The sequence below is a fragment of the Podarcis vaucheri genome, assembly GCF_965113315.1.
Source record: "Podarcis vaucheri genome assembly, chromosome: 2".
Lineage (NCBI taxonomy): Eukaryota > Metazoa > Chordata > Lepidosauria > Squamata > Lacertidae > Podarcis > Podarcis vaucheri.
The window spans coordinates 117,267,231-117,284,655 of NC_138760.1; the positions used below are offsets into that span (position 1 = coordinate 117,267,231).

At 48.3% G+C, this 17,425-nt stretch overlaps 1 protein-coding gene across 1 annotated transcript in view; it reads right to left on the minus strand.

Moving 5' to 3' along the window:
* Positions 1-1,780: 1,780 nt before the first annotated feature.
* The window catches only part of FLOT1 (flotillin 1), a 29,075-nt gene continuing 13,430 nt past the window's right edge, over positions 1,781-17,425 (minus strand). Inside the window, exons 6-13 of the mRNA XM_082210339.1 lie at positions 16,850-16,969; positions 15,224-15,319; positions 12,722-12,874; positions 9,599-9,780; positions 6,786-6,831; positions 6,550-6,687; positions 4,252-4,416; positions 1,781-3,662 (exon numbers count right to left, since the gene is read on the minus strand). Coding sequence (XP_082066465.1) covers positions 3,630-3,662; positions 4,252-4,416; positions 6,550-6,687; positions 6,786-6,831; positions 9,599-9,780; positions 12,722-12,874; positions 15,224-15,319; positions 16,850-16,969 — 933 coding nt within the window. The 3' untranslated portion in view covers positions 1,781-3,629. The remainder of the gene's footprint in view (positions 3,663-4,251; positions 4,417-6,549; positions 6,688-6,785; positions 6,832-9,598; positions 9,781-12,721; positions 12,875-15,223; positions 15,320-16,849; positions 16,970-17,425) is intronic.

Below are 17,425 nucleotides of genomic sequence, written 5' to 3' on the forward strand. Positions count from 1 at the left end.
TTAGCGGCGGAAGGAAAAGGAGGATTAAAAGGCAGCTGGACAAAAAGAGTCTTGCGCTGAGGCCTGCCTGTATTTCTCACCCCAGTCAACATGGCAGGGGTGAGCAGATCAGGGTCTGCTGGGAGGGTGATCTGTATCTAAACAGCATGGGTCCCTTTTTGTGTGCAAAAACTTGAGATTTATTAATGGCTTTACTTATTGACACCATTCATAATTGTTTTAGTATGGTTTTTTAAAAATTGGCATAGCAGTTGTCCATCTGGCATGTTGAGAGCCTCTTTGGGGCAGTTTTTTCTTTGAGGCGTAGCATACAAACAGATGAATCAAATTGAATTAAATTAACAATAATAATAATGGTGGCGGCAGCAGCAACAGCAAAATGACTTTTTGTTAGGCTGCACAAATGAAGAAAGCTAACCAGGAGTGCGACTTTTTGTGTTAAGGGAGAAAACCGAGCTTTGTGTATTTGTCATTTCATTTACAGTGGTACCTCGGGTTAAGTACTTAATTCGTTCCAGAGGTCCTTTCTTAACCTGAAACTGTTCTTAACCTGAAGCACCACTTTAGCTTATGGGGCCTCCTGCTGCCGCCGTGTTACTGGAGCACAATTTCTGTTCTTATCCTGAAGCAAAGTTCTTAACCCGATGTACTATTTCTGGGTTAGTGGAGTCTGTAACCTGAAGCGTATGTAACCTGAAGCGTCTGTAACCCGAGGTACCACTGTATATCCCGCTTTTCTTCCCAGGAGCTCAAGGCTCAAGGTGGTCCTTCTCCTCACTTTTTAACTTTGTGGGGTAGACTAGACTGAGAGGCAGTGACTGGCCCAAGGTCACCCACTGAGCTTCGTGGCCAAGTGAAGAGTTGATCTCCCAGGTCCTAGTCTTGATACTCTGATCACAACAACACAGCAGTTGTCACTTCAGGCTTGCTGGGAAAACACCTGCACTTCCAAGCCTTTTCAGAATTTAGTTACAAGCTCAGCATTACTAATTGTGCTGATCTTAAACCAGAATTTCAATGCAGACAAGTCTCCCAGGCCACCTTTTCCAGAGCTAGCAGTCCTGGCATGGCTGCAGGGGCCCAGAGCGCTGCTAATGTACCCCCTGCTGCTGCCTGGGGCAATTAATTGTCCACTTGCTTCACTGAAGTGCCGCTCTGCAGCTAATTGAGCCAGAAAGACTGCAACTATTTCCTGGAAGTCAGTGGCAAAGTTGCCAGGGGGACGTCTTCTCTTCGGTTAATCAGTGATAAATGGCACAAGGTTCTTATGAGATAGTTGGAGATGACTCATCCTTCATCGTCGTCCCCCTCCAGCCAGAGGGAGAGAGAAAAGCAAGAAAAACAATCAAAAGCATTTTGGGAGGCAGACTAAAAGTTTTTCAGTAAGATGGGCTGGGAAAGAGAGACTGCTGGACACGTTTTGAGGTGCTATCGACACGGGTGGAGGAAAGGGATGTGGTGGGTGCGGTCTGCACCAGGTGTCATCCCTGAGGGGGGTGACATTGCCGCACGCCCCTGGGATGCTCGCTGCGGGCGGCGCCCCTTGGGACACTAGCTCCGCCCCCACAGGCAGCTAACCCCGCCTCCAGGTACACAGCAGCTAGCTCCGCCTCTGGACGCATTTTGAGGTGCTCAAAACATTTTTAGTTTTGGAAGGCGAGGAGGAAGAAAAAGCCCAGCCAGGGTGGGCTAAACACACACACACACACACACACACACACACACACACACCAACACACACACACACAGAGAGAGAGAGAGAGAGAGAGAGAGCGCCACAGGCAGTAATCTTGGCTTTTATTATAAGCGGAGGATTTTGGTAGCATAAAGGGTGATGGGGGCAACTCTTTCTCCTTGGCAAAGAGTTAGACAAGGCACCGTGCTGAGGCCTTAATACACAGCAAGCAGGGCAAGAGGTGGGATAGGCACAAACAAGCGGCTTCTCCGTTAGGTACAGGGTCAGGTGTGCTCCACCTACAATCAAGCGTGCTTCATCTAGGGAGTGAGTGGCAGGCAAGCGAACATGATTTGCGGCACGAGGGAAGAGGGCAAGGGAGACACGGCGGGGTCTGGCTACTCACAGCTCACTCTGGGAAGCTCAGACATGGCTCAAAACAGCTGAAATGTAAGGACAAGACCAGAGTCTGGCAGCAGAAAAGTGGATGGGTGAGCTCTTTAAATGGTCCTTTATTGGGGTTTCTCATCCTGAATGAAGCAAGAGCTGATTGTCTCTGTTTTGGCAGCCATTCTCAGAGGGCCAACCCACCTCACGGCAAAGATTGCCAAGGCAGATCTGAACGCAACAGGTGAACCATGTGGCGCAGAGTCTTCATGTCCTACTGTGGTTGGAATGCTCTCCTTCAGGAAAGCTCCCTGCATGCAGAAAACTAGCATGTCAAGGGGAAGGGCTAGGCCAAAGCCACAGCCAGGTTTCTGCAAGTACCATATAACCCTCTTGGCCCAGAATCCAAACTTGTAGAAGGACAGCAGCACCTGTCATCTTGATTGTGTATCCCACAAGCCCATACATGCACCCGCCTCCTATTCCAGCCACGGGATTGGTGGCAACGTAGGATTGTTCCAGAAGCTAACACAGATATAAGGCACAATCAGATGTTGATTTTAAAGGGGGGGGGAAATAAATATGCATTCATTACACATCTTGTCTCTGTTAATACGCACCTACCAGAACAGTGTTTGGCCACCTGCCCACTGTGCCAAATGCAATGTGGAACATGCCTTTGGCTTCGTATACTTGTGGCTTAGTGCAGAGCGGCTGTAAACACATGCCCCTTGAAAAAGTGAGATAGTATGTGTGTATGTGTGTGTTTAAAAAAAAAGTATAGAAGCAACAACAAAAGGGAGCAAGATTATTTGAATTTTGCCAAGTGGGGGGCATCTCAGCCATGCCCAAGAACTATGGCACAAAGGGAGAAGGGGCTGAATTAGGGTGGGCATACATACACAGAAAAATATAAGTGGTTTTAGGTCTATGGAACTAGCAAGAACTGTGTCCACGCCCGTTCTTTAAGCATCGGTCAATAGTGTAGGACTAGCCCTCTAAAATGTCTCCACTCGCAGAAGGCAGTTCCTTAGAACATCCACTACATAAACTCAAAACTCTTACAAGTCCTTGTTGGCAAAGCACCCGGGAACCAACCAACCTCTAAAGGGCAGGCCTTGGGTTCCCCTTCCTCCCAGATTCCTCCTTGCTGCCTCCCCAGTAATTCCAGCAGCAGATCCTTCCTTAAATTCTCCAAGAGAGGTCACTTGCAGGAGGTACACGGTGACCCGACGAGCTCAGGCAACAATGCAAAGAAGTGGCGTCAACGGGTGCAGTTGGTGGGGGAACGAGCGCAACAGAAGCAGGGCATGACAAGCGGTAATGTGTGCCAGGGTGCTTACAAGGTACACGTCGGGGTTGACACTGGGAGACAGCAAGGGTGACAGACCTCAGCAGTTTCAAGGATTGTTGGCCAACATGCAACAGTCAAGTCCATTAAAGGTTTGGCGATTACAGGAGGGCTCAGGATGGGGAAGAACTCTATATATGGACACATACAAGATGACGAGGGTCACGCTCAGGAAGGATTCCCCCCTCTCCCTCCCCCTCCGCAAGTCTTCCGCATTCAGTTCATCCGTCTTGGCTTCTGATTCATCTGCTGGTAAGACGGAGAAGACAAAGTGTGACGGATTAAGCCCACGCCGTAGGAAAAGGGGAGGTAAGAAAAAGCACCCGAGGTTTCTCAAGTCCCACTCTCTCCTTGGATAACCGAGGAGCTGCGATTCGAAAACGCCCATCCCCACGATCTTTCCTCCTTCCGCAGAATATGGCTCCCAGGTTCCCCTTGCTGGGGGAACGGGAGGGAGGGGGCAGGGATTGCTCCTTACACGTGCTTCCAAACACCTTCCCGCTGCAAAATTGCCAGTGACCAGATAAGTCTTCTCTCCCCCTTGCCCTTATCTAAGAATCAGTGGTCTGTTAGGGCAAATGGCAGCCACTTGCCTGCCTCCCCACTTAAAAACTGCCCAAGAGGTGCTTTGGCTGACTGCTTCCTCCTCCTCAGAGTTGCCTAGGTAGAATTCAGCAGGGAGGGAGGATGGGGAACAAAACCAGAAGGCGTTTGCTCCGCCCACTGTTGACTCTGGCTCCGCCCACTTTCTGCCACCCTGCCATCTACCCTTCTGGGGTGGGGGGAAAGAGGAACCAGCCCCCCCCCTCTTAAGGACCTAGCAGCTCTGGCTTGGTACCTGAGAGATGCTAACGCCCGTGAGTTTCTCCACGGTGTCAGGCAGCCTGCTCATGATTTCCAGCACCTCCCCAGTTATCTTGGCAGCCCCCATGTCCCCGGGTCCGCTCGATACCATGGTGATCTTCTTCACCGAAGTCAGGGGCTTGCTGATCTCGTCGGCCATCTGTCGGCAGAAGGAAACAGTAGAATGCAGTCGTAGCTTGGACCCCAAACGCCCTGGAACTCGGACGTTTTGGCTTCCGAACGCCGCAAATCCAGAAGTGATTGTTCCGGTTTGCAAATGTTCTTTTGGAACTTGAACGTCCCATTGGGCTTCCGCGGCTTCTGATTGGCTACAGGAGCTTCCTGCAGCCAATCGGGAGCCACAATTTGGTTTTGGAAGTCGAATGGATTTCTGGAACGGATTCTGTTTGACTTCCAAGGTACGACAGTATGCACATTTACATGTGTTTGTTTGTATGTGTGTGCGTATCTCTCTCTGTATATTTATCTTTTTCTTTCTCTCTCATACAGTGGTGCCTCGCAAGACGAAATTAATTCGTTCCGCAAGTCTCTTCGTCTTGCGGTTTTTTCGTCTTGCGATGCACGGTTTCCCATAGGAATGCATTGAAAATCAATTAATGCGTTCCTAGGGAAACCGCCTTCAGACCAGGTCCGGGGACAGACTCTTCTGAAGGCTGGGGGGGGGGGAGACAAGGGCTTTTCTTTCCACCCCCAGCATTTAAAAAAACCCCGGGACAGCGGAGGACTTCTCCGCTGTCCGGGCGATCTTAAAATGCTGGCGGGCGGCATTTTAAAATCGCCCCGGACAGCGGAGGACTTTTCCGCTGTCCGGGGCGATTTAAAAGCCCCTGGGAAGGCAGGCAGGGGGGACAAAGACTTTTGCCCCCCGCCAGCCTTCAGAAGAGGTCCTGGACCTCTTCTGAAGGCGGGCGGGGGGCCAAAGTCTTTGCTCCCCCCCGCCTGTCTTCAAAAGGTGTCCCCGCTGCGGCGGGAGGTGTCCCCTGCCCTCCCGCCCGGCTTCGGAGCACCGGGAGAAGCCATCTCCCCGCAGCCCCTTGCTTCAAAAGAGGTCCGGGGGAAGCAGGAAGCGAAGCGCTTCGCTTCCCCGCTTCCCCCGACGTCTTTTGCAGCAAGGGGCTGCGGGGAGATGGCTTCTCCCCCCAGCCCCTTGCTTCAGAAGAGGTCCGGGGGAAGCGGGAAGCGAAGCGCTTCGCTTCCCCCCTTCCCCCGGACGTCTTTTGCAGCAAGGGGCTGCAGGGAGATCGCTATCTCCCACCAGCCCCTTGCTTCAAAAGAGGTCCGGGGGCAGCGGGAAGCGAAGCGCTTCGCTTCCCCGCTTCCCCCGGACGTCTTTTGCAGCAAGGGGCTGCAGGGAGATTGCTATCTCCCCGCAGCCCCTTGCTTCAAAAGAGAAGACCCGCTGTCCCCGGGGCAAGCTTCGTTTTGCGAAGCAAGCCCATAGGGAAATTCGTCTTGCGAGGGAACTCGAAAACGAAAAAACCTTTCGTTTTGCGAGTTTTTCGTCTCGCGAGGCGTTCGTCTTGCGGGGTACCACTGTATTTGGCAGAGAATCCAGTAACTGGCACAAAACTGGAAAACTGGACAGCTCTGCCAGAATCACGAGCCTCTGAACAGAATCAAGAACAAAAACAAACATCTAAGCTCTAGAATGCTGCGACGTTTAGTTGATTAACTGATAAAAAAAAGGACTGGCTAAGAACATCTGATTGGTCAGCAGATATATATAATAAAAAATTCCTTCCAGTAGCACCTTAGAGACCAACTAAGTTTGTTGTTGGTATGAGCTTTCGTGTGCATGCTCATACCAAGAACAAACTTAGCTGGTCTCTAAGGTCCTAGTGGAAGGAATTTTTTTTATTTTGTTTTGACTATGGCAGACCAACACGGCTACCTATCTGTAACTATATATATAGTTTTCATCCCCAAAAAGTTTTTGATTTGAGTTTCAACTGAAATGAGGCTGAATTTTAATGTTGTATTTTTATCTTGTTTTTAAGTTGTATTTTAATCAATTGTTTTTATACCTGGTGTTAGCCACCCTGAGCCCGGCCTTGGCTGGGGAGGGCGGGGTATAAATAAAATATATGATGTATAAACATGGTCCAAATACATTTTTTACCAGAAGGAATGATAAAAAAACGGAATTATACAAGAAACGGCAAACAGGCTAACTTTCTGGACCAGGTTTTGCTCTCTGTCCTGCTGCCATTACTGACACCTCCCGTATTTGTTTGAGGTATAGTGTCCCCTTATTGAGGGAGCAGGGACTCACCTCCGGAATCTTCTCCAGAAGCATGTCCACCATGGCTACTTCCTGGTACTGCTGGAAGGCCTCTGCCTTCTTTGACATCTGCTGGGCATCAGCCCGGGCCTTGGCCTCAATAGCGAAGGCCTCAGCCTCACCCTTCACCTGCAGACAAGGAGCAAAAAGGACCATGAGTTGGCTTCCATCCCTCCTGCCCGGAAACATTCCTCCCACAACGCAGGGGGACGGGGGGACACACTCACCCGGATGGACTCTGCTTCAGCCTCTGCCTGCATGATCAGCTGTGTCCTGTTGGAGAAGAAAGAAGGAGGGTCTTCATAGCTGCCCCCTGCTCCCCACAGCCAAAAAAGGGGTGTGTGTCTTATCCGCAACCTTTTTGCCTCACAAAACGGAGGTCAAAACCAGGAGGGTCAACGATATAGCAAGCTCAGGGTGTGGGAACACATTATTATTATTATTATTATTATTATTATTATTATTATTATTATTATTATTATTATTATACCACCCTTCATCCAAAGATCTTAGGATGCTTCATAACATATCAGCATACCATACCTTAATATCAATATATATATATATATTTCTGTATAGAATTGTGTGTGTGCACATCTTTGTGTTTTGTGCATAATTTGGCCGAAAACTAATTGCAAATCTCAGGAAAAGGAAGAGTTTACTTGCCTGGGGAGAAGAACGGGTGCGGGGGGTGGGGCGGGGTGGGTGGGGGGGCGGGAGGAAAATGCAGTTCTCCCTGCTCTGAATTATGACTAGGCTGTAAATTAATATTTAAAGATTTTAAAAAATAATAATCCTGAGGGAGCTTTTTACAAAAAACAACAAGAAAACACCCCCCCCACGTTTATACGTATACAAATATTGATACACATTTGTAAATGACAGCGACTGAGCTGTACATTTTCACTGTGCATTTTGTAATTGTTGAATATTGCTCCTTTAATATCATTAGATAAATAATACAATGTGCTAAGGAGCCCAGCTAGCTGAAGCCCAGAGCAACGGTTCCCACGAGCGCAATGGGGCAGATTTCCACCCTGTACCCCCAACAAAGGTGACCTGGGAAGGGTCAGGAAAACCCCCAGAACAGCAGGAGGGGCAGAGGGGGGGAGCTGAAAAGCTCACTCTGACAGAACCATCGCTGTAGTGCAACACCGACTTCCTCCCATGGAAATGAAAAATATGCATTATTTCTGTGCAAATGATACCGTCCAGTGCCATCTATATCTCCAGGGGGATTCTGCACCTGTTTTAGCGTCTGGCAAAAACAGACGCTTCGGCAGCCTTTGCACAGGAAAAGATGGAGGAACACACCCTGCGTTGAACCCAAGGTGAACTGTTCCGGAAGCACCATTTTGGTAGTCAAGATAACCCCACAATTAATTGGTAGTCATAGTAACCGTGAGTTCTTTGTTCTCACAAGGAAGTGGGAAACAAACTGCGTACCATCAATAGATTGGTAGTTGTTGCAGAAACAAGCTCATAAATTATTATATTCGCTCGCTCCAATATAGGCTAATTGGCTTGCTTTGATGTTACGCTTATCTGCAGGACTCGGGTGCTGGGCTCTGAGCCCAGAAAAGGGGAGGTATCTGTAAGATTTGGGCATTTGCTACTTAACCTGAGGTACCACTTTAGCTGCCGCCGGAGCCCGATTTCTGTTCTTATCCAGAAGCAAAGTTCTTAACCTGAAGCACTATTTCTGGGTTAGTGGAGTGTGTAACCTGAAGCATATGTAACTTCTGTTATGGACGGGATCCGTTCCGGAGGCCCACCCGTAATGTGAAATGCTGGCAACTTGAAGTGTTGCGTCTGCGCAGGCGCTTTTTGGTGTGCATGCACAAGCAGCAAAACCTGGAAGTAACCTGTTCTGCTACTTCCAGGTTGCCGCGGGACGTAATGCGAAAAGACGCAACATGAGGTATGACTGTACAAACATTTGCTTGGGCACAGACAAACTATCTCCTTGCTGCGGTGTCCATCCCACATCTGGAAAAGGTTGGGAGACCTTGTAGGCTGATCTGCTCTACAGCAGAGGTCAGCAAACCTTTTCAGCAGGAGGCCGGTCCACTGTCCCTCAGACCTTGTGGGGGGCCGGACTATATTTTGGGGAAAAATATGAACGAATTCCTATGCCCCACAAATAACCCAGAGTTGCATTTTAAATAAAAGGACACATTCGACTCATGTAAAAACATGCTGATTCCCGGGCCATCCGCGGGCCAGATTTAGAAGGTGATTGGGCCAGATCCGGCCCCCGGGCCTTAGTTTGTCTACCCATGCTCTACAGCTGTCTTTAAAAATACATACATACATACATACATACATACATACATACCCCGCCCATCTGGCCGGGTTTCCCCAGCCACTCTGGGTGGCTCCCAACAGAATATTAAAAAGATAAAACATCAAACATTAAAACCTTCCCTAAACAGGGCTGCCTTCAGGTGTCTTCTAAAAGTCAGGTAGTTGTTTATTTCCTTGACATCTGAGGGGAGGGCGTTCCACAGGGCGGGTGCCACTACCGAGAAGGCCCTCTGCCTGGTTCCCTGTAACCTCGCTTCTCGCAGTGAGGGAACTGCTAGAAGGCCCTCGGAGCTGGACCTCAGTGTCCAGGCTGAACGATGGGGGTGGAGATGCTTCTTCAGGTATACTGGGCCGAGGCCGTTTAGGGCTTTAAAGGTCAGCACCAACACATTTACAGTGGTACCTCGGGTTACATACGCTTCAGGTTACAGACTCCGTTAGCCCAGAAATAGTGCCTCAGGTTAAGAACTTTGCTTCAGGATGAAAACAGAAATTGTGTTCCGGCGGTGTGGCGGCAGCAGGAGGCCCCATTAGCTAAAGTGGTGCTTCAGGTTAAGAACAGTTTCAGGTTAAGAACAGACCTCCGGAACGAATCAAGTACTTAACCCGAGGTACCACTGTAATTGGAAATGTACTGGGAGCCAATGTGGTGGTTTTGACAATCCTGCTTCGGTATCCCTGCGCCCAACTCCTCCCAGGAGCCCTCCGTTGGGCCTTCAAACGCTGCCTGTACCTCGCAGCCTCCGCCAGTTTCTCCAGCCGGAAGCGCTCTGCCTCGGCGGGCTTCTTGACCTTCGCCTCCAGCTCGCGCTCCTTGCGGATCATCTCCTGCTCCTGTATCTGAATCTGCTGGGCTCGCTCCACCACCATCACCTGCATTTTTTCTTCCTCGATCTTCTGCTTTGTCTTGGCTACCTGCAGAGCATGGAAGAGAGACAAGAGGGAGAGGCTCAGGATCAGGGAGCAGCTTGCAGGGTTTGGTCAAGCAGGCAGTGCCTTGGAATCTGGAGGAAGCAGGAACTACAGAAGCAGGAAACTACAGTTTAGCACGCAAAGAGTGAGCCTACCGTTCCCTTGGGCTAGCACACTCCCTTCACCTGTTGTGGCTGTGAGGACAAGTTCAGAGTTTGAACCGTTCTGCTTGTCCCAGGATGGTCTGAGCAGCTTTCTGCTTGACCCATGTTTTCTAGACATGGCTCCAAGCTGTTTTCTCCTGGTCCCACTCCTTCCCCAGGGAAAACCTGCTCTTTAGCTTTAAATTGGAGCAAATGGCAATCTGGAGAAAACCCGAGTTGCTGTTTGTTCCAACTGAGCACTAGAGAGTGGTTTTCGGGGGCGGGGGGGGGAGCAGTGAGACAAGAGGAAGTGGTTATAGTGGTACCTCGGGTTACAGATGCTTCAGGTTACAGACTCCGCTAACCCAGAAATAGTACCTCGGGTTAAGAACTTTACCTCAGGATGAGAACAGAAACTGTGCGGTGGCAGCGCAGCAGCAGTGGGAGGCCCCATTAGCTAAAGTGGTGCTTCAGGTTAAGAACAGTTTCAGGTTAAGAAGGGACCTCCAGAACGAATTAAGTTCTTAACCCGAGGTACCACTGTACTCTTAACTACATTTGGTGGAAACAAGTCAGCTTGAAAAAATTTCTTCTCCTCTATCTTTCTTCAGATTTTTCTTTCTTCTCTCTTGCTTTCTCCTTCTTTAGATCTCTCTTTTTCTTGTGTTTTCTCCCTTCTGACTTTGCTCTTTTTCAGATTAAGTAGCTGTTTTATCTCAGTATGTTAGAAACAGATATTTTGTAATGGGTATTGTCAGAGCTGCTCTCAGATCCCAGCTCACAGAGGACCACGCTAGCCGGCAATACTGTATAAAAGTCTTTATTGCGTTACAGTTTCCATTTTCAAGCCGCAGCGTGCAGCTCTACGTCTTAGAAGCTAGACCGGCGAAGCTCCGTCTGAGTCTCCGCCTCCTGTACACCAACTTAATACCCTAGCCTTACTCCACCTCTTCCGTCTCTCCCTTCTTCGCTGGGTCCCTCTGCCCCCCTGGGTCTCTTCCTTCCTGGACTCTTCTGACGCTGACCCCCCGGACCCTTCTCCCTCCTTGCGGCGGGCTTTAGGACCCGGCTCCCTTTCCGGGCTGCTTACTGTGCCGCCTTCCTGTGTATTTGAACTTGGCGCGCGCGCCCAACCTTCCACCTTCCTCTTGACCGTTTCCTCGCTCCCCGACGGAGGTGTGGCCAGTCCTGACTCATGCTCTCCCTCCTGCGTCGAGCCGCCGGATCCCGATACCTGGCGCCCTTCCTCCCTACTGCGCACTGTTGGGGAAGTTGGCCCCGATTTCCAACTGCTGCTCTCTGAGTCCCCTCTGGTCCCTTCTTCCTGGGGTGTCCCCCTGGGTCCCCCCCTTGCTCTGGCCACGGGCGCTCCTTTCTGTGAGTCTTCCGATTCACTGGAAAGACTCGGAGATCTCGGGCCGCTGTCCTCACTCATATCTCCTTCTGATTCCTCCCCCTCGCTCTCTGTTTCCTCCCTTTCCTGTGCCTCTGCTCCTGAACCCCTGACAGGTATGTATTTCTGCGTACTGTATCTCTGAATAAGTATTAACTTTTAAAAAATGGATTGTTTTCACTAACTGTTAATTATGTATATTTTCAGTCACAAACATCACAAACCTAAAGAAGAGGCTGTGCCAATAACATTCCTACAAAAACAGAACAAATGGAAGGCAAGGAAAAGGGCATTTAGGCAGGATCTTTCTTGGCAAAGGAAAATGTTGAGATTTGGGAGATCATTTTACATTCAGCAGAGAAGGGGAGGGCAGCCTTTTTCAGTCCATTTCTGGAATAATAAATTTTAAGAGTACTTTTTACAGTTATATCAAAAATTACTGATTTGGTTATACTGTTAGAAAAACATAGATAATTATGAAATTATGTGAGGTTTAATAAGTTAACTGTTTATATTTGGACAACTTTCCTGCTGTACTTTATTGGAGGGAGAAAAATAATCATTTCCTTAATAACAATTTAAACAATTTATTTCACTAAATCAATAACATTACAGTGGTACCTCCGGTTGCGGACGGGATCCATTCCAGAGCTCTGGCTGGATCCTGAGGTTTCCGCAACAGGAGGGACCGCTTCTGCGTATGCGGTAGAGCGCTTCTGCACATGCGGCGAAACCCGGAAAAATACTTCCGGGTTGGCCGCGTTTGCATCCTGAAGGATACGCAACTGGAGGTGTGCGTATGCAGAGAGGTACACTGTATAGTATATACCGTATTTTTTGCTCTATAAGACTCACTTTTTCCCTCCCAAAAAGTAAGGGGAAATGTGTGTGCGTCTTATGGAGTGAATGCAGGCTGCACAGCTATCCCAGAAGCCAGAACACCAAGAGGGATCGCTGCACAGCGATCCCTCTTGCTGTTCTGGCTTCTGAGATTCAGAATATTTTTTCTTGTTTTCCTCCTCCAAAAATTAGTTGCGTCTTATGGTCTGGTGTGTCTTATAGAGCAAAAAATATGGTATATCCATGTTTGTTAACTGATGTGGTTAAACAAAACATTAACAATAACCAGACTTGAGTTTTAGCACACATGAAAAACGTAAAACAAATCCTTATTTCCTGATGAATAGCCTTTGGACTATAATGTAACTTAAATAGAAAACTATCTTTAGAAAGATTTTCTCTCCAGAAGCACTTTATTTTAAGAATCCGATTTAAATAAACAAAAAGATCCGATTTAAATTTTAAAAATGCAAATTCTAAAAAAACCGTTGAGTTTTATCCACCCTGCTCCTGTAACTTATTTCCCCTTCCTCTGCCCATCGCCTTCCATAACTAAAGCTTGCCTCACCTGGAGCTGATAGGCCAGGTCAGACTCCGCTTTCCGTGTGTTCACCTCGTAATCGTAAGTGGCTTTCTTCAGCTCATAGTCCCGCTGGGCTTTGGCCATTTCTGTTTCACTCAAGTACTGAGCAGACAATTTCTCCTGCTTGGCCTTTGCTTCCTGCAGATGGAAACAGGGGCGACAGCTCAGGGACAGAACACATGATTTGGGTTTAATGATCAGTTTCGGACCCTCCACTTGCACCGGGTTAGATGGCTTGGGCACAGAAAGAGGAAACTGACTCCCCCCCCCCCCCGAAGACGGCAGGAAAGGGGACACACACACACACACACACCCTGCCCGGGGAAAAATGGCTCACCTTTAACAAAACAATAACAGCAAATAAAATCCTAGGTAAAGGTAAAGGGACCCCTGACCATTAGGTCCAGTCGTGGCCGACTCTGGGGTTGCGGTGCTCATCTCGCATTACTGGCCGAGGGAGCTGGCATACAGCTTCCGGGTCATGTGGCCAGCATGACTAAGCCGCTTCTGGCGAAGCAGAGCAGCGCACGGAAGCGCCATTTTCCTTCCCACCAGAGCAGTACCTATTTATCTACTTGCACTTTTGTGCTTTCGAACTGCTAGGTTGGCAGGAGCAGGGACTGAGCAACGGGAGCTTACCCTGTCACGGGGATTCGAACCACCAACCTTCTGATTGGCAAGTCCTAGGCTCTGTGGTTTAACCCACAGCGCCCCCCACGTCCCTTAATAAAATGCTAGGAAACTTTTAAATGGGGGTGAGGCCCACCTTGGGAAAACTCTGACCTTCTGCCTTGAGGAGAGAGGCCTCAGGTGTTGAATTCCCAACGGGAACAGTGACGAGAGAAAAGTTCTTGTGATGCAAACCTGAATAGTCCCTGACAGCATCACCAGGCAGGAGATCTCAGCCCTCCTTTCCGCTCTCCTATTTGCACGATTTGAAAACTCCCAAGCTCCAAACAGCTGCACATTTCAAAATGCAGTGCAAGTGCCGTATGGCCAACTCACATTTTAAAACACACGTAGATACAGTCGTGCCTTGGTTCTCGAACGCCTTGGTACTCATACGTTTTGGCTCTCGAATGCCGCAAACCAGGAGTTAAGTGTTCTGGTTTGCAAACCAAACGCTTTTCGGGAGCCGAATATCCGACGCAGCTTCCGCTTGAGTGCAGGAAGCTCTTGCAGCCAATTGGAAGCTGTGCCTTGGTTTTCAAATGGTTTCGGGAGTCAAACCGACTCCCGGAATGGATTAAGTTTGAGAACCAAGGTACCTCTGTACTTGTTTAGGTGAGTGATTGGTGTGTGTGTGTGTGTGTGAGAGAGAGAGAGAGAGAGAGAGAGAGAGAGAGAGAGATAACGTTGGAGAAGGGCCTTTGCAAAATATCTCAGCTCCCCCACAGCGGCTGGGAAGCGCAACGAGGGTGGCACTTCTCTAGCGGTTTACTTACAAGTGTTTCTAAAGCGCGCTGCCCTGTTCAGGGAAGTTTTTAATGTGTGACATTTTAATGTATTTTTGATCTTTGTTGGAAGCCGCCCAGAGTGGCTGGGGAAGCCCAGCCAGATGGGTCGGGTACAATAAAATTATTATTATTATTATTATTATTATTATTATTATTATTATTATTATTAAAGATTAATCATATCATATCGTATAGTAATGTTTTTTTTTAAATTGCTGAAGTGTATCCAAAAATAACACTGAAGCAATAAATCAAGAGGAAAAAGCACCAGCATTATAAAAAAATGGGAATTCAGAAATAAAAAGGAGCAATCTTATGAGTTAAGAAAAACCCAGAGGAAAAAATATGTGAACAAGGAACCCTGTAGAAGGACTTCTGCTTGCGCAGTGGGGTAATAAGAATAAGAATCTTATTATTTAAACCCCGCCCATCTGGCTGGGTTTCCCCAGCCACTTTGGGAGAATTACAGCATATATAAAACAATGGTAAAACATCAAGCATTGAAAACTTCCCAATACAGGGCTGCCTCCAGATGTCTTCTAAAAGTCAGATAGTTGTTTATTTATTTGACATTTGACGGGAGGGCGTTCCACAGGGCAGGCGCCACCACCGAGAAGGCCCTCCGCCTTGTTTCCTGTAACTTCGCTTCTCGCAGCGAGGGAGGCGCCAGAAGGCCCTCATAGCGGGACTGCAGTGTGCGGGCTGAACAATGGGGGTGGAGACGCTGCTTCAGGTATACTGGGCTGAGGCTTTCCTCCCCTCTCCTTTCACTGTACACCCTTGGGATTTTTCTCTGGGGATGGGAGAGGAAAACCCCACCCAAAGGCTTCACAAGATTTCTGAAGCCGCTAACAGGCAGTGGTTCAAATATGGCAAGGGGGAAGCGCATTCCACAGTGCATGAGATACAGCCAATCTCATAGAGCCACTTTCCTACTTTCTGGTGGGCCTCTCCAGAGTAGAGAAAATCCAAAAGACCAAGATTAGCAGAAGAGGCCAGTTCACTCTAGGGGCCTGGTCCCAGAGCTCACCTTGATACCAGCATCCCTCTTAGCTTCAGCTTCTCCAATCCTTGCATCCTTCTGCACCTGAGCCGTCCGAGCTTTCCCCAGAGAGTGAAGATAATCCTACAGTTAGCACAAGAAAAGGGGTTAATATTATGGCCAAGAAGTGCAAATATACCAAGGTGTCTTCGACACTGGAATTTGCCATATACTGATTACCACTTGAACATTTTTTTAAAATGCCATTTTCATCCTGGTATGTAATAATAACAAGAGAAGAAGGAACAGCCAGTAAAACCCTGGGTGCAGTGTTCGAAACTCCCATTGCTCCAGGCGCGTTTTGCGACAGGGAACTGCATTCACGTGAGCAGTTTCTGAGCTCTGGGCGCAGCTCTGAGCTTAAGATTTCCAAATACAGAATAGATGGAAAGGGTACGTGGATGGCGCTGTGGGTTAAACCACAGAGCCTAGGACTTGCTGATCAGAAGGGCGGCGGTTCAAATCCCTGCAATGTTGCTCGGTCCCTGCTCCTGCTAACCTAGCAGTTTGAAAGCACGTCAAAGTGCAAGTAGATAAAAAGGTACCACTGTGGCAGGAAGGTAAACGGCGTTTCCTTACACTGCTCTGGTTTGCCAGAAGCGGCTTAGTCATGCTGGCCACATGACCCGGAAGCTGTGCGCCGACTCCCTCGGCCAATAAAGCGAGATGAGCACCGCAACCCCAGAGTCGACCACTACTGGACCTTATGGTCAGGGGTCACTTTACCTTTTTATGGATGGAAAGAAGGACCTTTTTCTGCCTGCCTGCTTCCAGCTACTCTCTGAAGACTGGAGAAGAGACCCTCTTAAGAATATTAGGGTGGTAAGCAGGGGAAGGACTAGACCATGTGAAAAATGAACATAGTATTCTAACTGCAGTTCCTTCATTTTTAAGCTTTGTATTGTTGTTATAAAAAAGCGTGCCCAGACATTCTGTTGTTGCGCCCATAACCAGGTTTAAGGTTCCATTTAGCTCCTAGCTTTCTTATCTTAGTTTCTAACACTTCCTGGATGCTACCCTGGGCTCCTTTGGGAGGAAGGGCAGGATTATATATGTAATAAAAATAAATAAAACAAAACCAAGTAACATTTTGCAACAAAGCACAGAGGAAATAGAGAGCATTGCTTGGTTTCACCAGTGCCTCTGATGAAGTGGATATTGGGGAAAGTACTATTTTAGTGCACCTTATAAATCCTCTCTTCTCTTGTTCTGCATTGGTGCATTACAGAAATTAGGAAATGTTCCATATTCACTAACAAAAGAACTATGTTAAGGTTTTTATTGTTTATTGACTTCGCCGATGGAATTCTAATCCTAGTCATTTCATGGAAAGGGACCAAAGCCCCTGAAATTATATTGATATACCTTAAGCTAGTTCCTAGAGGGACAAAACAGTGGGAGAGAGAGCGGTTACCTTCATGCGGAAGTGGCCAAAGCTCAGAGGTAGAGGGTCTACCTTGCTTGCAGAAATTCCCAAGTTCAGTCTCTGGGTAGGGCTGGGGAAGAATCCCACCCGAAGCTCTGGAAAGTTGCTGCTTTCAATGCAGAGACTATACTGAGCTGTGGGTGGACCAGCAATCCGACTTGGTACATGGCGGCTTCCTGTTTTCTTACCTGGTCATCGTGTATGTCTTTGAGGGTATAGCTGACCACACTGATCCCCATGTTGACCAGGTCAGAGGAGGCAACTTTGAAGACCTGTTCGGAGAACTTCTGCCGGTCCTTGTATATTTCCTGACGGGCGAAGAGAGACAGCAGAGGGTATTATACCCAGAGAGGGAAAAGCAGCCAGGAACAGGAATCGAGTCCTAGGTTTGCCCACCTTTCCATCCCAACTGGGTCTATTTATTTCAAACTTCCAGGACTTGGTCACTTCCTACAACCGATCTCAGTTCCAACCTGATAATTGCCACCTGCCCAGATTTTAACTTGTCTGAGTTACAGTTGTACCTCGGGTTAAGAACTTAATTCGTCCAGGAGATCCGTTCTTAACCTGAAACTGTTCTTAACCTGAGGTAACACTTAAGCTAATGGGGCCTCCCACTGCCGCCGCCACTCAATTTCTGTTCTCATTATGAGGTAAAGTTCTTAACCCGAGGTACTACTTCTGGGTTAGCGGAGTCTGTAACCTGAAGCGTCTGTAACCCGAGGTACCACTGTAATTTTAAGATGTATTTTAAGATGCATTTT